Here is a 15,825-nt window from a genome sequence, read left to right on the forward strand (position 1 = left end):
TATTTAAACAATTGGCTAAGTATTAGATAATTCACGCGATTTGGCTCTCACTTAGCTCTAAAAGTTGACTCAGCATGACCTGTGAGTCATCCCACAAGTGACAGGGCCGGCGATCCGACTGCACGAACTCACGTATCCAGCGATTGAGCACTGTATGAAAATAGGGTTTGCTTGTAATATTAATAGAGTTCGAATTGTTCACACGACTTGCAGCTTACCCCACTTGGAGCCCACAATAATTGGGCAGGCGCCGTGCATGGTCCGTACATCGCCTGCGCCCGAGGCGTGCAGGTTGTACCAAAATGCGGCTAAAATTAGCAAAACAAAATAATATATTAACAAGGGGAGTTTAGCTGGGGCTGTGCTAGAGATGGGTGCGTTACGTTACACGGCGTGACACGAGCACGAACCAGAAATAGTCTCTACAACAATTTGTAGCAAGACTTGAATATACAAAATCGTTAATATACAAAAAATTATATATGTTATTATTATTTTCTCATTCTCCGTTGGATAAATCCCTGGATATTGCATTCTCTTTCACGCAGACCATAAATAACAATGCTAACTAAAATTGTTATCTATGTAGCTTGCAACTGTAGCCTATACCAATAATAATTATCCTAATATTATTTACGCATTTACAAAATGAGTTTTGCAACTATAATCTTTGGTAATTATTCAAATATTATTTACAAAAATAGTCTACTCTCTATTCTTTTTGCATCGTTTTGGAGTTGTTGAGCTAGTTCGTCCTACGCATAACAATGGGACAACCCACTCGTGCCGTAACAGAACCCATTACGCAAGCCACAGTTTGAGTCCGTTCAGCACGTACCCGCATACTTCTTGGGCTTCAGTAATTGCTTTAGGACGGGAAATGCGGTGCCGCCACCCTGTTCCACATCGGTGAGCTGTATGGTAACATAATAAATGTATTTGCGTGGGTTGACTTGGCACAGAGCACAAAAGGACTCACATAGAACAAGACTGTGGCAATGCGATTGCCCATTTCAGAGTTGGCAACCTGTTTGGTTTCGAACTGTCAAGAGTAAGTATTATTAGATGGATTTAACTATTGACGCCAGACTCCATTGTTTACTTACGGCATTTGGGGTGAACCAGTCCATATGCTGCGCGTAGTGACCGCCTATGCCGTAGTTGGCCAACTGATGATCCTCCGCAAAAACTACAATTGAATATGATTCATCTCAAATGGGGATTCCTGCTTGAGTTGAAGCTTACCCATGTTCAGGTCCGTCATATCTGCCACCCGTTGATCGATGGTGCGCAACACTTTGTGCCGCGTCTTCGGGATGAAGGTGAATTGGCTGGTGCGTGAGTTGGACACCACGGATGCGTTATTGCCAGTTACCGTGGCACGGTGAATTTTATTTTTGGTCAGCCTAGCTAGCGTATCGATTTCGCTCTGATAGATGACGTCATGGTAGAGCACAAGCAGCGGATCGTGACTCAGCTCCTCGACCTTCAGCGGAGCCAGCAGCAAAAAGGGATGCGTCTCAGTCATATAACCACAGCGCAGCTGTCGCAACTCTGCCGGCGTGGGCTTTATATAACCATTGCAGGTGTAGCGATACAGGTCGAACTCGCTTAGCTCCGTTAGATTCTCGGGCAAAGGCTGCGTGGCACAGGGATACGCATGGTAAATAAGTGGGGATGACGTGTTATACTTACGGGATGCTCCTCGACTGGGTTCAGCTCGTCAAATGGCGGCTGCAGGTCTTTGTAGTTATTTATATAACTCTCGCTGCCTGGCTCTAGTTCCTTAAGGCTCTGCAGGGTACCATTGACGCCACCAATATGAGCTAGTCTGGCCTTCACCTGCCCTAGTTGCCTCAAAATGAGGGGCAGCAGCCTAGCTCGATCGCTGTTTGCCAGACGGCTGTTCGCCTCGAGCAGCCAGGCGTGCGCCAGCTGCAGATGCTCATCCCGCAGTGCCTGCTGGGCTATGTCCAGACAGTGCTGGGCGCTTAGTTGAGTACTTAAACGAAGGAAACGTGATATAAGTGATGAAAGCGCTCCTTTCTTTTTATTTTTGACGATTTGGCTCACCTATAGGCCACGCCGTCGAGTATACCGGCAGCCACATGGCTGGTCTGTAACCTGTAAATGGATTGCAGGCGCAGCAATCCATCGATGGCGCCCTCCAATTCCTGGGCGTTCGGCATGTGCTCTTGCTGGCGCAAGCGCTGCAGGCGCACCAGTGGCTCTGTGAGTGGAGTGCACACAGAGCGTATACTTAATTACATTTGAACATAAGTGGATTTGGCACTCACTTTTGCCGGTTGCGGCTGCCATGAGATTCGCAATGTGTTGCCAGTCCCGCGTCAGTCGTTTGCTCAGTAAATATTTGTTCAACGGACTCTCAAAGTATGCCACGCCCCATTGTTGCGCCTCGTTGCGCTCCCGCTCGAATTCGTCCAGTCGCCTGTCATTGCAGATTGGGTTGCATACAATTCGATTAGTGCCAAACCAGCTTCAGCTTACGCTCTCAGAAAATCCAATTTGCTTTCATTATCAGCTACGAATTTTTGCATATGCTGCAACATTTGCTGCTCATACTCAAATACCCTGGACATCGCATGTATGGACGAATAGAACTCGGCGGAGGCGCCACACCAGGCCACGCATGCCAGCACAGCCAGCAGCGCTCCGAGCTTACTTTCTGCGCCCAGGAATAACATTTTAGCAGTGTTTCTGCTCTCGGCCACGACTCGCGGTCAACTGAGTTTGCCAATTGACCGCCTGTTGTTGACTCGATCGATGACTTATGCATGGTCATGGTTTCTATATCTTACATAATTTCTAAGAGTCTCAGCGTTATTTTCAGCCGCTTTTAACTAATTAAGCAAAACCTGTTTGTGCTTATGTTAAACGTAAAGAAAGCTCTGGGTTCATTGTGCCCCCTAACTGGTTTTGAATCTAATATATAGACGGCTTCTAATGCTAGATACTAGATGATTTTTCAGTGGATCTTATCACATAAGTCACATAAGTAAAGACACGCATCCTTTGATCCTTTCTTAATTGTTCTGTTTAGTTCAAATTATACCCTAGACCCATTAAAGTGTATACAAATATAATAAATAAAGTTATGCACATGTATTCAAAATCTACTTCAACAGCCGAGTTCATGTCTAAGAGCAAATGCCATACGTTGTTCAAGTATTTAAATTATCGGTTAATAGCCCAATTTTTCTACAAGCAATAAATTTCGATTTCCACTGTCTACTTTTAGAGTACATACATATATTGGGGATTATAAGAGCTATTGACATCAAGAAGAAACAGATCTGTTTACGCTCTCTGCAAGTGTGTTATGATGTGTGTGTGTGTGTGTGTGTGTGGGTGTTGTCCCAATTGGAGAACTCTTAGTAGTATCTTACGTTTCATGCAGAAAATTTCAGGTGTTACTCAACTTAATTGAACTAATTGCTCTTAAGGTGTTCTGCCAGGGAATGAAACTGAAAATAATGACAGGCAACTGTGTAAATGTTTGCTAACATTTCTACAGAATCAGTTAAGTAGCTACCTCTATTTTCAACAATTGAAAGGCAGACAGTAACAATTGGAAAGTAGTGTAGTCAACATGTTTCGAGTGAGTGCGGTTCTGTTGACGTTCGGATTGGGATGTTTGAGTTGGGGCAGCACTTTTGCCGGATACGCTGAATCCGAGAACGGAATGCAAGGTTTGCTCGAAGTGGAGGAAATTTTAGTAAAACAATTTGAATTGTATTTGGACAAAGCGGAGCAGGAGCGAGACAGTATTATGAGGTGGGTGCGAAAAAGACTTCTACGCAGAAAATATAGTTTCATGCCAAATATGACGTTTAGATTTTTGGACTATGTGAATCACTTGCATAAGGATATGGACGAGCCAGAGGATTACTTTGGTAATCCACTCAATGCCTACACGATCATTAGCCGCTTCGCAAACAACTGGCAACATGAGATCTTTGATGTAGTGTTGGCCCACGAAAGCTTTACGGAGTTCAAACAACGTTTAGCCAACGAGCTGGGTAAGCACGAGCTTGAGGAGCCGACAAGTGAGGATCTCCTAAGCGCCACACGTGATCTATTGGATATGCAGGAGATCGACGGCCGGGCCACGTCGGAGCTGGCAAATGACGTCATCTTCGCAGATGAAGATCGAGGCGAGAATGTGACACTTAGCGCCAGCGATTGCTACGTCATCGGACGCCATCTCTGTCAGGAGCATCAATACGACGATGCCACCGAGTGGCTACTGCAGGCGCGACATCACGCCTCCCACGATGCGTCAACATTTCCCAATGTCAGCCAGCTGCAGATTCTGGAACACTTGGCCCCGGCACTCCAGGAGCTGGGCAACAACAAGCTGGCGAACAAGCTAAACAATGATATTCTAAAGTCTAATCCCACTCATGAGGCAGCTCTCAAGAATAAAATTGCGCTACAGAAGAAACTGGCGCTCGAGCGGATCCATATCGCAAACCTGAAAGTAGATCTATAAATGATGGAAGAGCAACAATTTATGGTAATAAGTTGCAGTAATAAATCTTATATGTGACACGTTAAAAATATTGTTGCACATGATTTTAAAATTAAATTAAATTCCTAACAATATGAATGGTAATGCTTTAATATACCATACAGGGAGATAACCCGTGCTCAGGTCTCTTTTGCTTTAACATTTATGCTTATCTACATATGTAAAACCTGTTTTCCTCAATTACTGACTGACTGACTGTCTGGTGATCAACGCACAACCCAAACTGTAGCAGGTATGAAGCTAAAATTGTTATTGTTGCTACCCTATATGCTGAAGCACCACGCGAAACCGAGGTTTTGGGAAATTTCACCCGCAAGTGTCGGAAAAGCGCGGAAAACGAAGGCGTGCAACTTTATTGTTTGCCATCCAATCGGCCAAAAACTCCTTTGCATAGATCTTTGCTTAAAATAATTTAAGAGTTGTCTCACACGTTTTGGGCAATCCACTCCTCATTGGTGGAAATGGTGGTCTTCATGATAATTCCTTTGAGACGTGTTTCATACTTTGCGCAAAATCCACACTTTTCGGATGCAAAGTACTGGTCAATGGTTGTATAAACGAATATATGTATATCCATTTGCTTCTACGTTTTTTTAACAGTTCGATAGACTTTAAGCGTATTTTCCAATATCTATGTCGAAATATAACTTTAGACGTGACGTTTAAGATAGTAAGGGTAGATGTAAATTTTCCATGGGCGGAAAATAGATGAAAAAATTATCCCTAAAATTCGAAGCAAAATACTTGAACAAGGCAAGTCCCGCAAAAATTAAATGTGTAAACATTGAACAGAATGCAAAGGTAACTAAAAGCAATGGCAAATAATTTTGTAAATATGGCTGCAAGGAAGAAGGCGTCTTTAGCCAGTTCTCAATCGCACACTGCGACGACATGATTTCTTAGTTAAAGCTACTAACGTCTGTATTTACCAATGGATACCATAATAAAGATAATTATCGAAAAGTCAATACATATGAAAGCTACTTATGCAAATGCATTTGTACTTTGATGTGATAAATGGACGTTGATGAAGTGGAAGCTGAAAGGACAATAACTAGACTGATTGTACAAATGAAAAGCCAGCTCAAACCATCGCAATTGACAATATTTCCTGCGAAATCCATTAAAGCAGGCTTGAATCATATTCAATGCCAGCAACTGAGTTTGTTCATAAGTAAGTGATGTCTTGACAACAGCTTCAACTTACAAGGACAAAGCATATTAAAGCGTGTAATTTCTTGTTATTTGATAGTTTGCATCAACATATATTTCAAACGTGACAATAATTATATCAATATTTGCTTACCTGTTAAAAATCTGATATGACTACAATAACTAAAAGTTTAAGTTGAAAGCAAAAATTTAAAAGTATTCGTGCAAATGAATAGCAAATTAAACTTTTACAATTAGTCTTAAATTAAAAAGTAAACTGTTTTTTTTGTTAATATGAGTCCATCCATCCATTGCATCGAAGTATATTAAATCCCGTTTTGTTAAATTTAAGCTACATTGAAAGACGTGGAAAATGTTGCATATTTAATTTTTGAAATTAATTGTATTCCTCTTAGTTAGATGTTCCATAGATATATTCCAAAAATACACAAAATAAAAGCAACTGTTTAAATATTTACGAAGCTAATGTGCATACTTTCTCATTTTCACAAAAAAAAACAAATGTTAGAATGTCGAGCGAGAGTGCCCGACTTTCAGATACTCATACCGAGCTGCCGGAACAAACATTCTAGCTTCTTTATATAAGTACACTTACGGGTATTTCCAGTTAGTTCCGTTAGTCTTGTGTTTAAAATTTAGGTACAATAAAAGACTTTCGTTCATTTAACCTATGACCCGTATTTTTTTATCCAAGAGAGGTGGATTTAACGAAAAGTGTGAAACACATATTAAATGAATTTTCAGAAAGATTTTTAAGAATAGCTTCCATACAACAAAATCCGCCTATTTACCACAGTTGCGGGTGGAATTTTCAAAATCGCTGTAACGCGTATCCATGAAGTTTTAATAAAAGGGATTTGAACATGGCCTTAAAGCCAATTGGACAAAACTTTAAACTAACCTTAAAAAATCTGTGAATCCCATTTTCCACTGAAGAATCTTGGTTTCTAAGGAAAATGTGAATCACGTATCAAATGAATTTGAATAAAGGTTATTGGATATAAATTTGAGCTGGAAATATTACCCACTAAATCCTTAAAACCCATTTCATACATGACTCTTGCTCCTTCGAGACATGCTAAAACAACTAAAATAGACTAAATTCTGGTTATTTTGAAATAAACTTAATCTACGAAAAAATACCAACTCTTTAGCTCTAATCAGATATGCACAGACGAATGGAAGGACACACGTACGGACATTCAGACATGGCTAGATCGAATCAGCTGTTGATGCTGATGAAGAATATATATTCTTGATGCTGTCGGAGAAGCCTCCTTCTGCCTGTTACATACATATGCGCATAAACTTTATACCCTTTACACATCTAAGGGATTCAAGGTAAGTATAACAAAAGTATGATAGTAAGCAGGGCTCAGGAACTCACTGAAGAACTGCAGTTTAAGATGTTGCCACAAGTGAAAATACCCAGCGGGGCAAAAGCAGCTTTAGTCGCATTAAATAACAGCTGCAGAATATCAGAAGACTTGGCACAGCAAATGACTTGGGGTGTTGGGGCCTTACCGGGACTTGTTAAGGAAAGAAACTAACTGAGTAAATTGTGCAAACTAGATTATGGCTGAAAAGGGAAGTATTCGCCTACCCCTTAAGCTTTTCTATGCAAGTTTAAGGGAAAGATGTACAGCTGAATACATTTGAGTTTCCAACTACATGTATAAATATTTAAATCTGCAATAAACAACAGATGTAAACAAAGAAAAGGAGAATAACTTATCTTTCAAGCGATTGCTTGCGGGGCTTTGTAAGTAGCAAGAATGAAGCATATTTAAGAAGAAAAAAAGAAAAATTGAAAGAAGACAGTTCAAAAGACAGGTTACCTTCCTTCACCTCTCTCATAAGCGGGCAAAGATTCAGAGTTTCAGTTTAGCCACAGCTGCCAAGCGGTTTGGTCGTCAATGGGCAGACAGAAGTTTTAGCAAAGAATAATAAATATTTAAGAGCTAGCCCTGAACTTGGGCCACAAGCAAAATCAAAAGAGAATAAAGTATTGGCCAGCCATTGACCCGGACAAGAATAAAAACATTTATATAAAGAGAAAAAAACAACATAAACCACGCAATTATGCAAATGCCGGCAGCAGTCCGATTGCTGTGGCTGCTTTGGCTAGCTTTAATGTGGCCAAGAGCAGCTGCGAGTGGCAGCAGTGAGGAGCACTTGCGTGAGCTGCTGACCACAGAAACCCTGCTCATCGATGCGCTGCGAGATTATATAGATGCACTGGATAAACAGTTGGTGGTAATTAAGAGCGAAACTGCGGCTATAGAGCAGATACATCAGCTGGTGGGCAGCCGGGTGGAGCAGCATATGGGCAATCCACTAAATGTTCTCACCATACTGAAGCGCTTCCAGAGCGTCTGGCCGCTGCTCGAGCAGCAAGCGAATGCCACGCATAATCTGGCCAACAATTTGCCAGATTATGAGATGGACTTGCCGCTGCCCAGCGAGGAGGAGTACGAGACAGCGCTGTTAAATCTGCTGCGCCTGCAATCGGTCTATGACCTGAAGCCGGCCACTCTCTCCCTGGGCATAGTACATGGCCTTAAGCTGGGGTGAGTGTGCAAACAAATGCAAAACACAATTTTAAGTTCGCTTCGATTTTTACAGCTCGGCCATGAGCTGGAGCGACTGTCTCGAGATGGCGCGTAATTCGGATCGAAACGGCGACTACGCCGTGGCCAAGTATTGGCTGGAGACGGCGCTGGGAAAACTGCCAGCTGAGAACAATGCGACAAGCTCGGTCAGTGAGCAGGAGCGCGGCAAAGTCCAGATACTGGAGGCATCTCTCAATATGGATTATCGCGCAGGTCTGTTCCATTGAAACTCATAAAACTTTACTTTATTTGCACGAATTTCCCAACAAGAACAGGTGAGTTTTTCAACGCACTCACAACGGCCAAAGAGCTGCTGCTCCTGCGTCCCGCCAGCCAAAATGTGAGAAAAGCGAAGGCCAAGATTGAACGAGCCATAAATGGGAGTCCAGCGAAATTTCTGCCAACCAAGAAGTCCAGGGCAAAGGTAAAATCAACAAATGCAAATATTTTGCAACATCCAATGAATAAGCCGAATTAAAAACCACTTAATTATACACGGGTTGAGTGTAGTCGACGTACAGATGCCCTAAAGTTAGCTCAACATAAAAGCAGCAGTTTCTACATATATATCAGGGCTACAAAATCAAATTTTTTAGTATAATTCCACAGTGTAGCCTAGCAAAACAACATCTGAATCCAAACGTGAGCCCTATCTTTTTCCAAAATGATTTGGTTCAAAATAAACCTTTGCGGGATAGTCTGGCTTAAGGCCTAATTAACAAATTGTATTGTCAATTTTGAGTAGAAATCGAATTTATCCCATCACTCATATATGAAAATATTTTTAATCGAACGGGAAAGTTTAACTAAATTTGAACGTAATCTGGGTTCATCGATATAGAAAACTAGCTTTACTAACTGAGCCATAAAATGAGGTTTTTCTTTGGCTTGCAACCCCGATCTATATTAATACATATATTCAAAATGTGTGTGCAACTTTCCGACTTTTGACATTCCACTTTACCTACTATAATAGGCAGATCAGAAAGGGAATTTACTGCAGATTAGTTAGCTCCAGATCTTGCTTTAAATTTTCAATTATTTGCTCACAATTTAATACAGATCTTTCTTACGTCCCTCTCAAGCTTACGAAATCCGTTGAGCAGCTGATTGTTGACGAGCTCTGTCGTTCGGCCACGCAACAGCCCATAACAGGCAGCCGCTTCACGGAGTGTCGCCAAGATATATCAAATCTGCGCATGCTACGCCTGGAGCAACTTAGTGAGGATCCTCTTATCGTGCTGTATCATGATGTGCTCAGCTCGCAGCAGACTGACCGGCTAATTAGTATGCTGGATGATGTGCCGCGACTGCAACAGTCAAAGAGCGCCGCCTTTGAGCCGCTTAAATTCACTAATCTGGCGCAGAAAAGGATGCGTGGCATTCATAATCAACTGGGCATGGCCGGAGCTGAGCCAGAGCTGTGGCAGGCACGTCGTCATAGTCACGAGCACGTGACGCAACCAGAGGAGCCAGCAAGCACATCGGGGCATGTGGCACGTGCGCTGCTCAATGTGCGTCATTGTAATTAAATGATTACTTAATATATCACTAATTGGTCCATTATCATCTTACCCCAACCCTCAGCTTCAAGAGGCCAGGTTGGGCGGCGCCGTTGTCTTTCCCCAGTTGGAGCTCAGCGTCTGTGTCCCACGGGGCTCGCTGCTCTACTGGAGCGTACGCAGCGTAAGCGAGTTTCAAGCTACGTCCAGATCGGATTACCGTAGTCGCCAGCTTGTCTGTCCGGTGCTCCTGGGCACGCAATTATGTAAGTAGAGCACATGTGCCTCCTAAGTGAACTCTACAAATCCCATTGCATTTTGCAGCGGCTTGGACGGAGCTCAGTTAAAGCCTGTCAGGCGTTCTTTCAGAGGTTGAAATTATGACTGCATGATTTGCCTTTTAATCAATCGAAAATAATGGCTGAAATGTTGACAAATTTATAGAATTACATTTGCACTCTCATCTGACATTAAATGGGCATTTCACTGGCGTCGCCTTTTGACTAATTAAAGAGCAAACAAACAACATTTAAATATTTATGCATCACAGCATGTCATAATTAACATTCGAGCTGAGTTCTGGTCGGCTTTTGGCCAAATGCCTTTTGCCAAAGGGGCAGCAGGAAATAGTTAAAGTCAATATTAAAAGTCCAAGCAAACATGTTAAGCCGAATTTTGAGCATTGGATACATCTGTGTAAATCAAATGTCAATTAACACAAACAAAAGCACTTATATTAAACTTTACTTGCTGGTTAATAAATGCAATATAATAAAGTGAAGAAAATAGCTCAAAAAGATACCCTGTACTTTTGAAATACTATTAATTATTAAAATATATATTTAATAACCGATACAAATTAATTAAAGTTTAATAAATACAATTTTTGTGCTAAAATGTATTTTTATTTATTATTTTTAATTTCTGAATAATAGTATTTACCATAACAAAGCAATTTCTAAGAATAACTTAGCCAATAAATTTTGCAAACAAATACAGGGTACAATTCTGTGTTGTTGTCGTCATCAGAGCGGCGCTTTCCAACACTAGCGCGTCAATAGCAAGAGCAGCGACTGCATTATTAAATATCAAACAACGCGTTCTTAATTAGCCAGAATTAATAAGCCATCGAATAAGGCGACAATATGCCGCGACAGTGGCGAGTAGAGAGAACTAGAACTCGGGGCAGGTCCACGCCGAAAACGAGCTAATGATAAGCATCACTAAATCAGCTTTGGCAAAGCCATAAAACATGCTTAATCGCGACGAAACTCGTATGCTCTTCATTAGAGTGGCTCATAATGCCGATATCTATTTTTCATAGCCATCGACATAGACTTCCAGTTAGACATAGGCACACATCAATTGGTTATGCAAATACTGTAGCATGTAGTTAGCACCTGGTCGTGGGTATCCGAACTCCTAATCGCGTGTGCCAAAATGTCTGTCGTCACTGGCTTTATTCACAGATCTCTCATGGGGATGTTCGGTCCGAGCTGCGGCACCGGCTTCAGTTTATTGCGAGACGCGACGCACTGCAGACGCCTAAAATAGTTTTAGCTGCTATATCCATATAAAGTATACTATATATACATACGTATATCTGGAAGTTAAGATGCGGGTTAATACGGGACTGCTGGCACTATTGATGCTGGCCGGAATGATCTGTGGCCAGGCTACGGATTACTTCTCATCCATTACTGGACTGGAGCAGTTGCTGCACACGGAGCACACTTTGATGAACGATTTAAGTTCACAGCTGAGTGCGACCCGAAATGCATTAAAGCAGTTGGAAAGGTGAAAATATAAGGTCAACAGTTTAAATGGCGTAGTTTAAGTATATGCATCGAATAAACGTCATAAAAAAATAATTTATGCTCGTTCATAAAATTAAATTTTATTTGATATATTTTACAAATGAGGCGGTTTTAATATTGAAAGTTGCACAGATAAATGTTATCTAAATGTCATCTTTAAATGTCATTTCCAATTGGTCTTTTATTATTCAATAATAATAAATTTGCATATGCTATTGTATACTATAATAAATCCACCTAGAATTTTCCGCTTAAGCAACTATTTTCAAGTTCTTACAGTTTCACATTTAGCATTTTGCTTTTTTTTTATTTATTTTTTTTTTTATTTTTGCTTTCGTTTGCATTTTATGGGTTTGATCGTAAAAAAAAGTTTTGTGTTTAGAATCACGTAGAATCGCAAATAAATTAGAATTAATTAAGTCCAGCTGTCTTGGCGCTGGGCTTCTTATGTCTATGACGACAAAGCCCACAAAACGTCCAAACTGGTAGCTATCGATTTATGATTAGAGTTATAAACTCGTCTAAACCAAAATCCGCAACCTGATCCACAGAGAGCTGTCGTCTATAAAGGTGGAACATGCACTGGCTGCTAGAGGCTTGGAGAACTATCTGACCAATCCGGTCAATATTTATCGTCTGATGAAGCGTCTTCACACGGACTGGCAACAATTGGAGAATCGGGTCCAGCAAATGAGCGCACAACTACGTAGGTATTCAACATTTTTCTCAGTGTAATTATGTCAAAGAAAACTTGAATTCAATATTTTAGGTTTCAACATTACCCAGCACTATGGCCTTAACTTTCCCAGTCAGGAGGATGTGGAAGGCGCCGCACTGGCATTAGTTCGCCTGCAGAGCACCTATAAATTGGATGTGGCCCAAGTGGCCGCTGGCATTCTGAATGGCATCAAATACGGGTGAGCGGCTGAGGGATGCAACCCAAATAAGCAATAACCAGTCAAGCTTAAAATACATGAGTACTACATAAACATAATACACATACTATTCAACACTGGTCAGGAGCGGATTTGCGCTGTTGAGGGTGAGGCGCCCCGGGGCAAAATATTCAATATCATAGATATTTAATCATGCGGACTCGTGCATAATACCAGTCTCGTCTTTGAGCTAGACGGTCATTGTTCTCTGCAGATTATCATCGAGCCCCCCTTTCCACATTTCCCAATCCGCACCTGCACAGGTTGTTGTTGTAGTTGTGTGGCGTTGTTTGTCGTGTGTTGTGTGTCGTGTGTCGTTACCTAAGCACCAATCATATTCATTTCGATTTTCGTGTTGCCCTTATTTTTAGCACGGACATGAGCTGGCAGGATTGCTTTGTGCTGGGTCAACAACTCTTTGAAATGGAGGACTACAACAACACGAAAGTATGGCTGCGCGAGTCCATGGAGCGATTGCGACGCCATCAGCCGCAGCCCAGCGCCCCAGAGCCCGCCCTGCTAAATAACATGGAAATGGTGGCGCAGAATTTATTCCGTATGGGTGAGCAGTCCGCTAAGCCATCGGCCAACTTTATGCATATTTACCAAGCGATTTTTAGGCGACTTTGACACGGCATACGAACTGAGTCAGCGTGTGCTCGAGCTGGATCCATCGCGCATACGGAATTGGCATCTGGGTGACAAGGCCGCCAAGCTGACGCACGGCGAGAGCGAGGATGAGGTGCAGCCGAGGCAACCAGATGCGTACAGGGTGAGTCCTGCCACACGATTCATCTATGTAGTTTATGACTAATTTTGGACTCTGGCCCGCAGCTAACCGAGGAGTTCGCCCACTACGAGAAGGTGTGCCGCGGCGAGGTTGGCGCCTCTGCTGCCCAGCAGCGGCCTTTGCGCTGTCGCTATACGCGGGGTGAGCATGCCTATCGGCTGCTTGCACCGATCAAGCTGGAGGAGCACAGCCTAGACCCGCTGGTGGTCACCTTTCACGACATGCTGAGCCAGCAAAGAATCGCCGAGCTTCGAGAAATGGCTGTGCCGCACATGCAGCGTTCCACAGTTAATCCCCTGCCCGGTGGCCAACGGCGAAAATCTGCGTTCCGCGTGAGCAAAAACGCGTGGCTGCCGTACAGCAAGCACCCAACGATGGGGCGCATGTTGCGTGATGTGAGCGATGCCACCGGCCTGGATATGACCTACTGCGAGCAGCTGCAGGTGGCCAATTATGGCGTTGGCGGTCACTACGAGCCTCACTGGGACTTCTTCCGCGATTCGCGGCACTATCCAGCCGCAGAGGGCAACCGCATCGCCACGGCCATATTTTATGTGAGTTAAACCACACTGAGTCCGCCTCATGCGCAAAAATTAACTTTCGTGCCACGCCATGCAGCTCTCGGATGTGGAGCAGGGTGGCGCCACAGCCTTCCCCTTTCTAAACTTCGCCGTGCGTCCGCAGCTAGGCAACATTTTGTTTTGGTACAATTTGCATCGCTCCTCGGACATGGACTTTCGCACCAAGCACGCGGGCTGTCCGGTGCTAAAGGGCAGCAAGTGGAGTAAGTATTTTGCCAAAGCTAACAACTCGTTTCTCATGTCACAATTTGCATCAATATTGACCTTTCGAAAAGTTATAATTGCTTGCTTCAATTATAATCCATAGTCATAATTCTCATATTATTAAAAATTTAGCACATTTTGTTTGATACAAATTATATTGGCAAACTTGTGTATAGAGATCAAAAATTCAAATGTAATTTAATTGGTTTTCCTGGCGTATAGAATGAACATTTGTGTGTGTATGCTCCGAATTATCAATATTAAATATATTTTTGACAAGCAAGATGTAAGAATGTGGATGTCGGCTACAACCGACTGTGCAACACTCTGTTCATACTTTTAGCAACAGCTGGACATCAGTCTTTCTGATATTAAATATTTATAGTCATTAGTGTCTTCAAAACTGTAACTCTAAAGCAGTGGCTCTAAAACGGTTTGGCTCAATTCTTAGGACAGATTTTCAGGGATAAATATCGCTTCAGTTGTGCCAACAAACAAAATGTATTTCTTCAAACAGATGGACGGATAATTAGACAAACATGGTACAAAACCAATATGCTCGTTTCCACTTTGTGAACAGAGTATAAAATATAAAGGAGGTATTTTAAAAGACAAATCATTTGCATGTCTTTGTCTTTACTTAAAATATAACAATGCTTGTTTAAATTACACAGAACTAAAGATTAAATTTAATATAATAGCATTTAAGGAGTGTCACAAAATGGTTGGGATGGGGGGAGGTGCCTTTACAGCAACAGAAAGAGTGTGCTTTGTTAGACTGAACCATTTTTAAAATTAATTAAATCGATTTATGCTTCTATATATTCTATACTTTTTTAACAGCTTCTTGTTATTATTTTTAAATTTCCATACCTCACAGTCGCCAACATTTGGATACATGAGGCTACACAGACATTTGCTCGACCCTGTGATGTATTTCGGGACAATGGAGTTTCCCTAGGCTATGATATTATTAAATAAACTAGTTGCGGATTTGTAAAGGATTATGTTTTATTTGACTTTTTATTTGAGCTAATTTACAGCTCAAAAAAAGACTCGGTTAGTAAAATCTAAAATAATATTATTTAAAATAAAAACCCCATCACTCGAATATTATCACAAACGGCTGGCAATGTATTTCTAGGGTTAACTAGCTAAAAAAATAAAACTCAATTTTGAGTGTTTTTGCGTCAAAACAAAGCGTGAGCTGAAGCTTGAATTGAGCGCGGATTTGCCGGCAATTTGCATAAACAAGATCACGGGCAAAGTCTTAGCAGCTCATTTGCATGTTAGGGGCATAGAACGAGAAAATGACAACTCTCTGAGTTAGCAGCCAAGTGAAAGTAATTAGCGAAGAGAAAATTTGTGACAATATTAAACAGTAGACTAGGCAGCCCAAAAGATGATCTCTCAGCGTGTTTGACGGTTAATTAAATAGCTGGGAGCCTATGTAAAGTGATTGCTGGCAACACTTTGGGTTTATTGAACCCGAGCACTCTTTTATTACCTGTTGGCCGGCTCCATTCAGGCCTGACGGTGGGGCCTCGAGGGCAGTTCTTTGACCACAGCCACAAATACCGGCCAAAATGACCAACAGCTGCGGCTACTAAAGCTTAGCCAAACGCCAACGCTGCGAGCTTTTGCTAGACTGAAGATCCG

At 42.0% G+C, this 15,825-nt stretch overlaps 4 protein-coding genes and 1 long non-coding RNA gene across 6 annotated transcripts; 3 read left to right on the top strand and 2 right to left on the bottom strand.

The window, feature by feature from the left end:
- Nucleotides 1-11: 11 nt before the first annotated feature.
- On the bottom strand, nucleotides 12-3,293 carry LOC135436465 (prolyl 4-hydroxylase subunit alpha-2). Its single transcript, XM_064694066.1, has 10 exons — nucleotides 2,509-3,293; nucleotides 2,298-2,449; nucleotides 2,074-2,230; nucleotides 1,696-2,002; nucleotides 1,246-1,639; nucleotides 1,107-1,189; nucleotides 980-1,042; nucleotides 839-914; nucleotides 219-308; nucleotides 12-150 (listed from the first exon to the last, which is right to left on the bottom strand). Exons 1-10 carry the CDS (start codon nucleotides 2,703-2,705, stop codon nucleotides 32-34), a joined length of 1,638 nt encoding a protein of 545 aa, XP_064550136.1. The 5' UTR covers nucleotides 2,706-3,293; the 3' UTR covers nucleotides 12-31.
- Nucleotides 3,294-3,588: 295 nt separating this feature from the next.
- On the top strand, nucleotides 3,589-4,602 carry LOC135436914 (prolyl 4-hydroxylase subunit alpha-1-like). Its single transcript, XM_064694687.1, has 2 exons — nucleotides 3,589-3,795; nucleotides 3,856-4,602. The coding sequence occupies exons 1-2, from the start codon at nucleotides 3,611-3,613 to the stop codon at nucleotides 4,511-4,513; spliced, it is 843 nt and encodes a 280-aa protein (XP_064550757.1). The 5' UTR covers nucleotides 3,589-3,610; the 3' UTR covers nucleotides 4,514-4,602.
- A 3,205-nt stretch (nucleotides 4,603-7,807) lies between these two features.
- On the top strand, nucleotides 7,808-10,297 carry LOC135436913 (prolyl 4-hydroxylase subunit alpha-1). Its single transcript, XM_064694686.1, has 6 exons — nucleotides 7,808-8,295; nucleotides 8,351-8,550; nucleotides 8,613-8,761; nucleotides 9,423-9,851; nucleotides 9,925-10,105; nucleotides 10,164-10,297. Exons 1-6 carry the CDS (start codon nucleotides 7,808-7,810, stop codon nucleotides 10,184-10,186), a joined length of 1,470 nt encoding a protein of 489 aa, XP_064550756.1. The 3' UTR covers nucleotides 10,187-10,297.
- A 420-nt stretch (nucleotides 10,298-10,717) lies between these two features.
- On the bottom strand, nucleotides 10,718-11,577 carry LOC135436917 (uncharacterized). 2 transcript variants are annotated; one of them, XR_010437624.1, is made up of 2 exons: nucleotides 11,437-11,577; nucleotides 10,718-11,374 (listed from the first exon to the last, which is right to left on the bottom strand). It is a non-coding gene; the product is annotated as an uncharacterized LOC135436917 (long non-coding RNA). The 2 variants fall into 2 exon arrangements; XR_010437625.1 differs by having other exon boundaries at nucleotides 10,718-11,384.
- Nucleotides 11,373-15,169, top strand: PH4alphaNE1 (prolyl-4-hydroxylase-alpha NE1). The gene is made up of 8 exons (XM_064694689.1): nucleotides 11,373-11,636; nucleotides 12,208-12,362; nucleotides 12,426-12,573; nucleotides 12,963-13,153; nucleotides 13,212-13,363; nucleotides 13,426-13,935; nucleotides 14,000-14,165; nucleotides 15,047-15,169. The coding sequence occupies exons 1-8, from the start codon at nucleotides 11,455-11,457 to the stop codon at nucleotides 15,145-15,147; spliced, it is 1,605 nt and encodes a 534-aa protein (XP_064550759.1). The 5' UTR covers nucleotides 11,373-11,454; the 3' UTR covers nucleotides 15,148-15,169.
- The last annotated feature ends 656 nt before the right edge of the window (nucleotides 15,170-15,825 follow it).

The sequence above is a fragment of the Drosophila montana genome, unplaced genomic scaffold (genome assembly GCF_035044405.1).
Source record: "Drosophila montana isolate Dmon_TW-CO22-7 unplaced genomic scaffold, ASM3504440v1 contig_3733_1, whole genome shotgun sequence".
Lineage (NCBI taxonomy): Eukaryota > Metazoa > Arthropoda > Insecta > Diptera > Drosophilidae > Drosophila > Drosophila montana.

Coding starts and splice junctions, on each gene's coding strand:
- LOC135436465 (XM_064694066.1), bottom strand. CDS start 2,705: ATGTTATTCCTGGGCGCAGAAAGTAAGCTCGGAGCGCTGCTGGCTGTG. Junction 2,003..2,073: donor CTCGACGGCGTGGCCTATAG/GTGAGCCAAATC, acceptor CCTTCGTTTAAG/TACTCAACTAAGCGCCCAGC. Junction 309..838: donor GAAGCCCAAGAAGTATGCGG/GTACGTGCTGAA, acceptor TGCTAATTTTAG/CCGCATTTTGGTACAACCTG.
- LOC135436914 (XM_064694687.1), top strand. CDS start 3,611: ATGTTTCGAGTGAGTGCGGTTCTGTTGACGTTCGGATTGGGATGTTTG. Junction 3,796..3,855: donor GAGCGAGACAGTATTATGAG/GTGGGTGCGAAA, acceptor TATGACGTTTAG/ATTTTTGGACTATGTGAATC.
- LOC135436913 (XM_064694686.1), top strand. CDS start 7,808: ATGCAAATGCCGGCAGCAGTCCGATTGCTGTGGCTGCTTTGGCTAGCT. Junction 8,762..9,422: donor CCAAGAAGTCCAGGGCAAAG/GTAAAATCAACA, acceptor GTCCCTCTCAAG/CTTACGAAATCCGTTGAGCA. Junction 9,852..9,924: donor TGGCACGTGCGCTGCTCAAT/GTGCGTCATTGT, acceptor CCCAACCCTCAG/CTTCAAGAGGCCAGGTTGGG.
- PH4alphaNE1 (XM_064694689.1), top strand. CDS start 11,455: ATGCGGGTTAATACGGGACTGCTGGCACTATTGATGCTGGCCGGAATG. Junction 13,364..13,425: donor GGCAACCAGATGCGTACAGG/GTGAGTCCTGCC, acceptor TCTGGCCCGCAG/CTAACCGAGGAGTTCGCCCA. Junction 13,936..13,999: donor TCGCCACGGCCATATTTTAT/GTGAGTTAAACC, acceptor CACGCCATGCAG/CTCTCGGATGTGGAGCAGGG.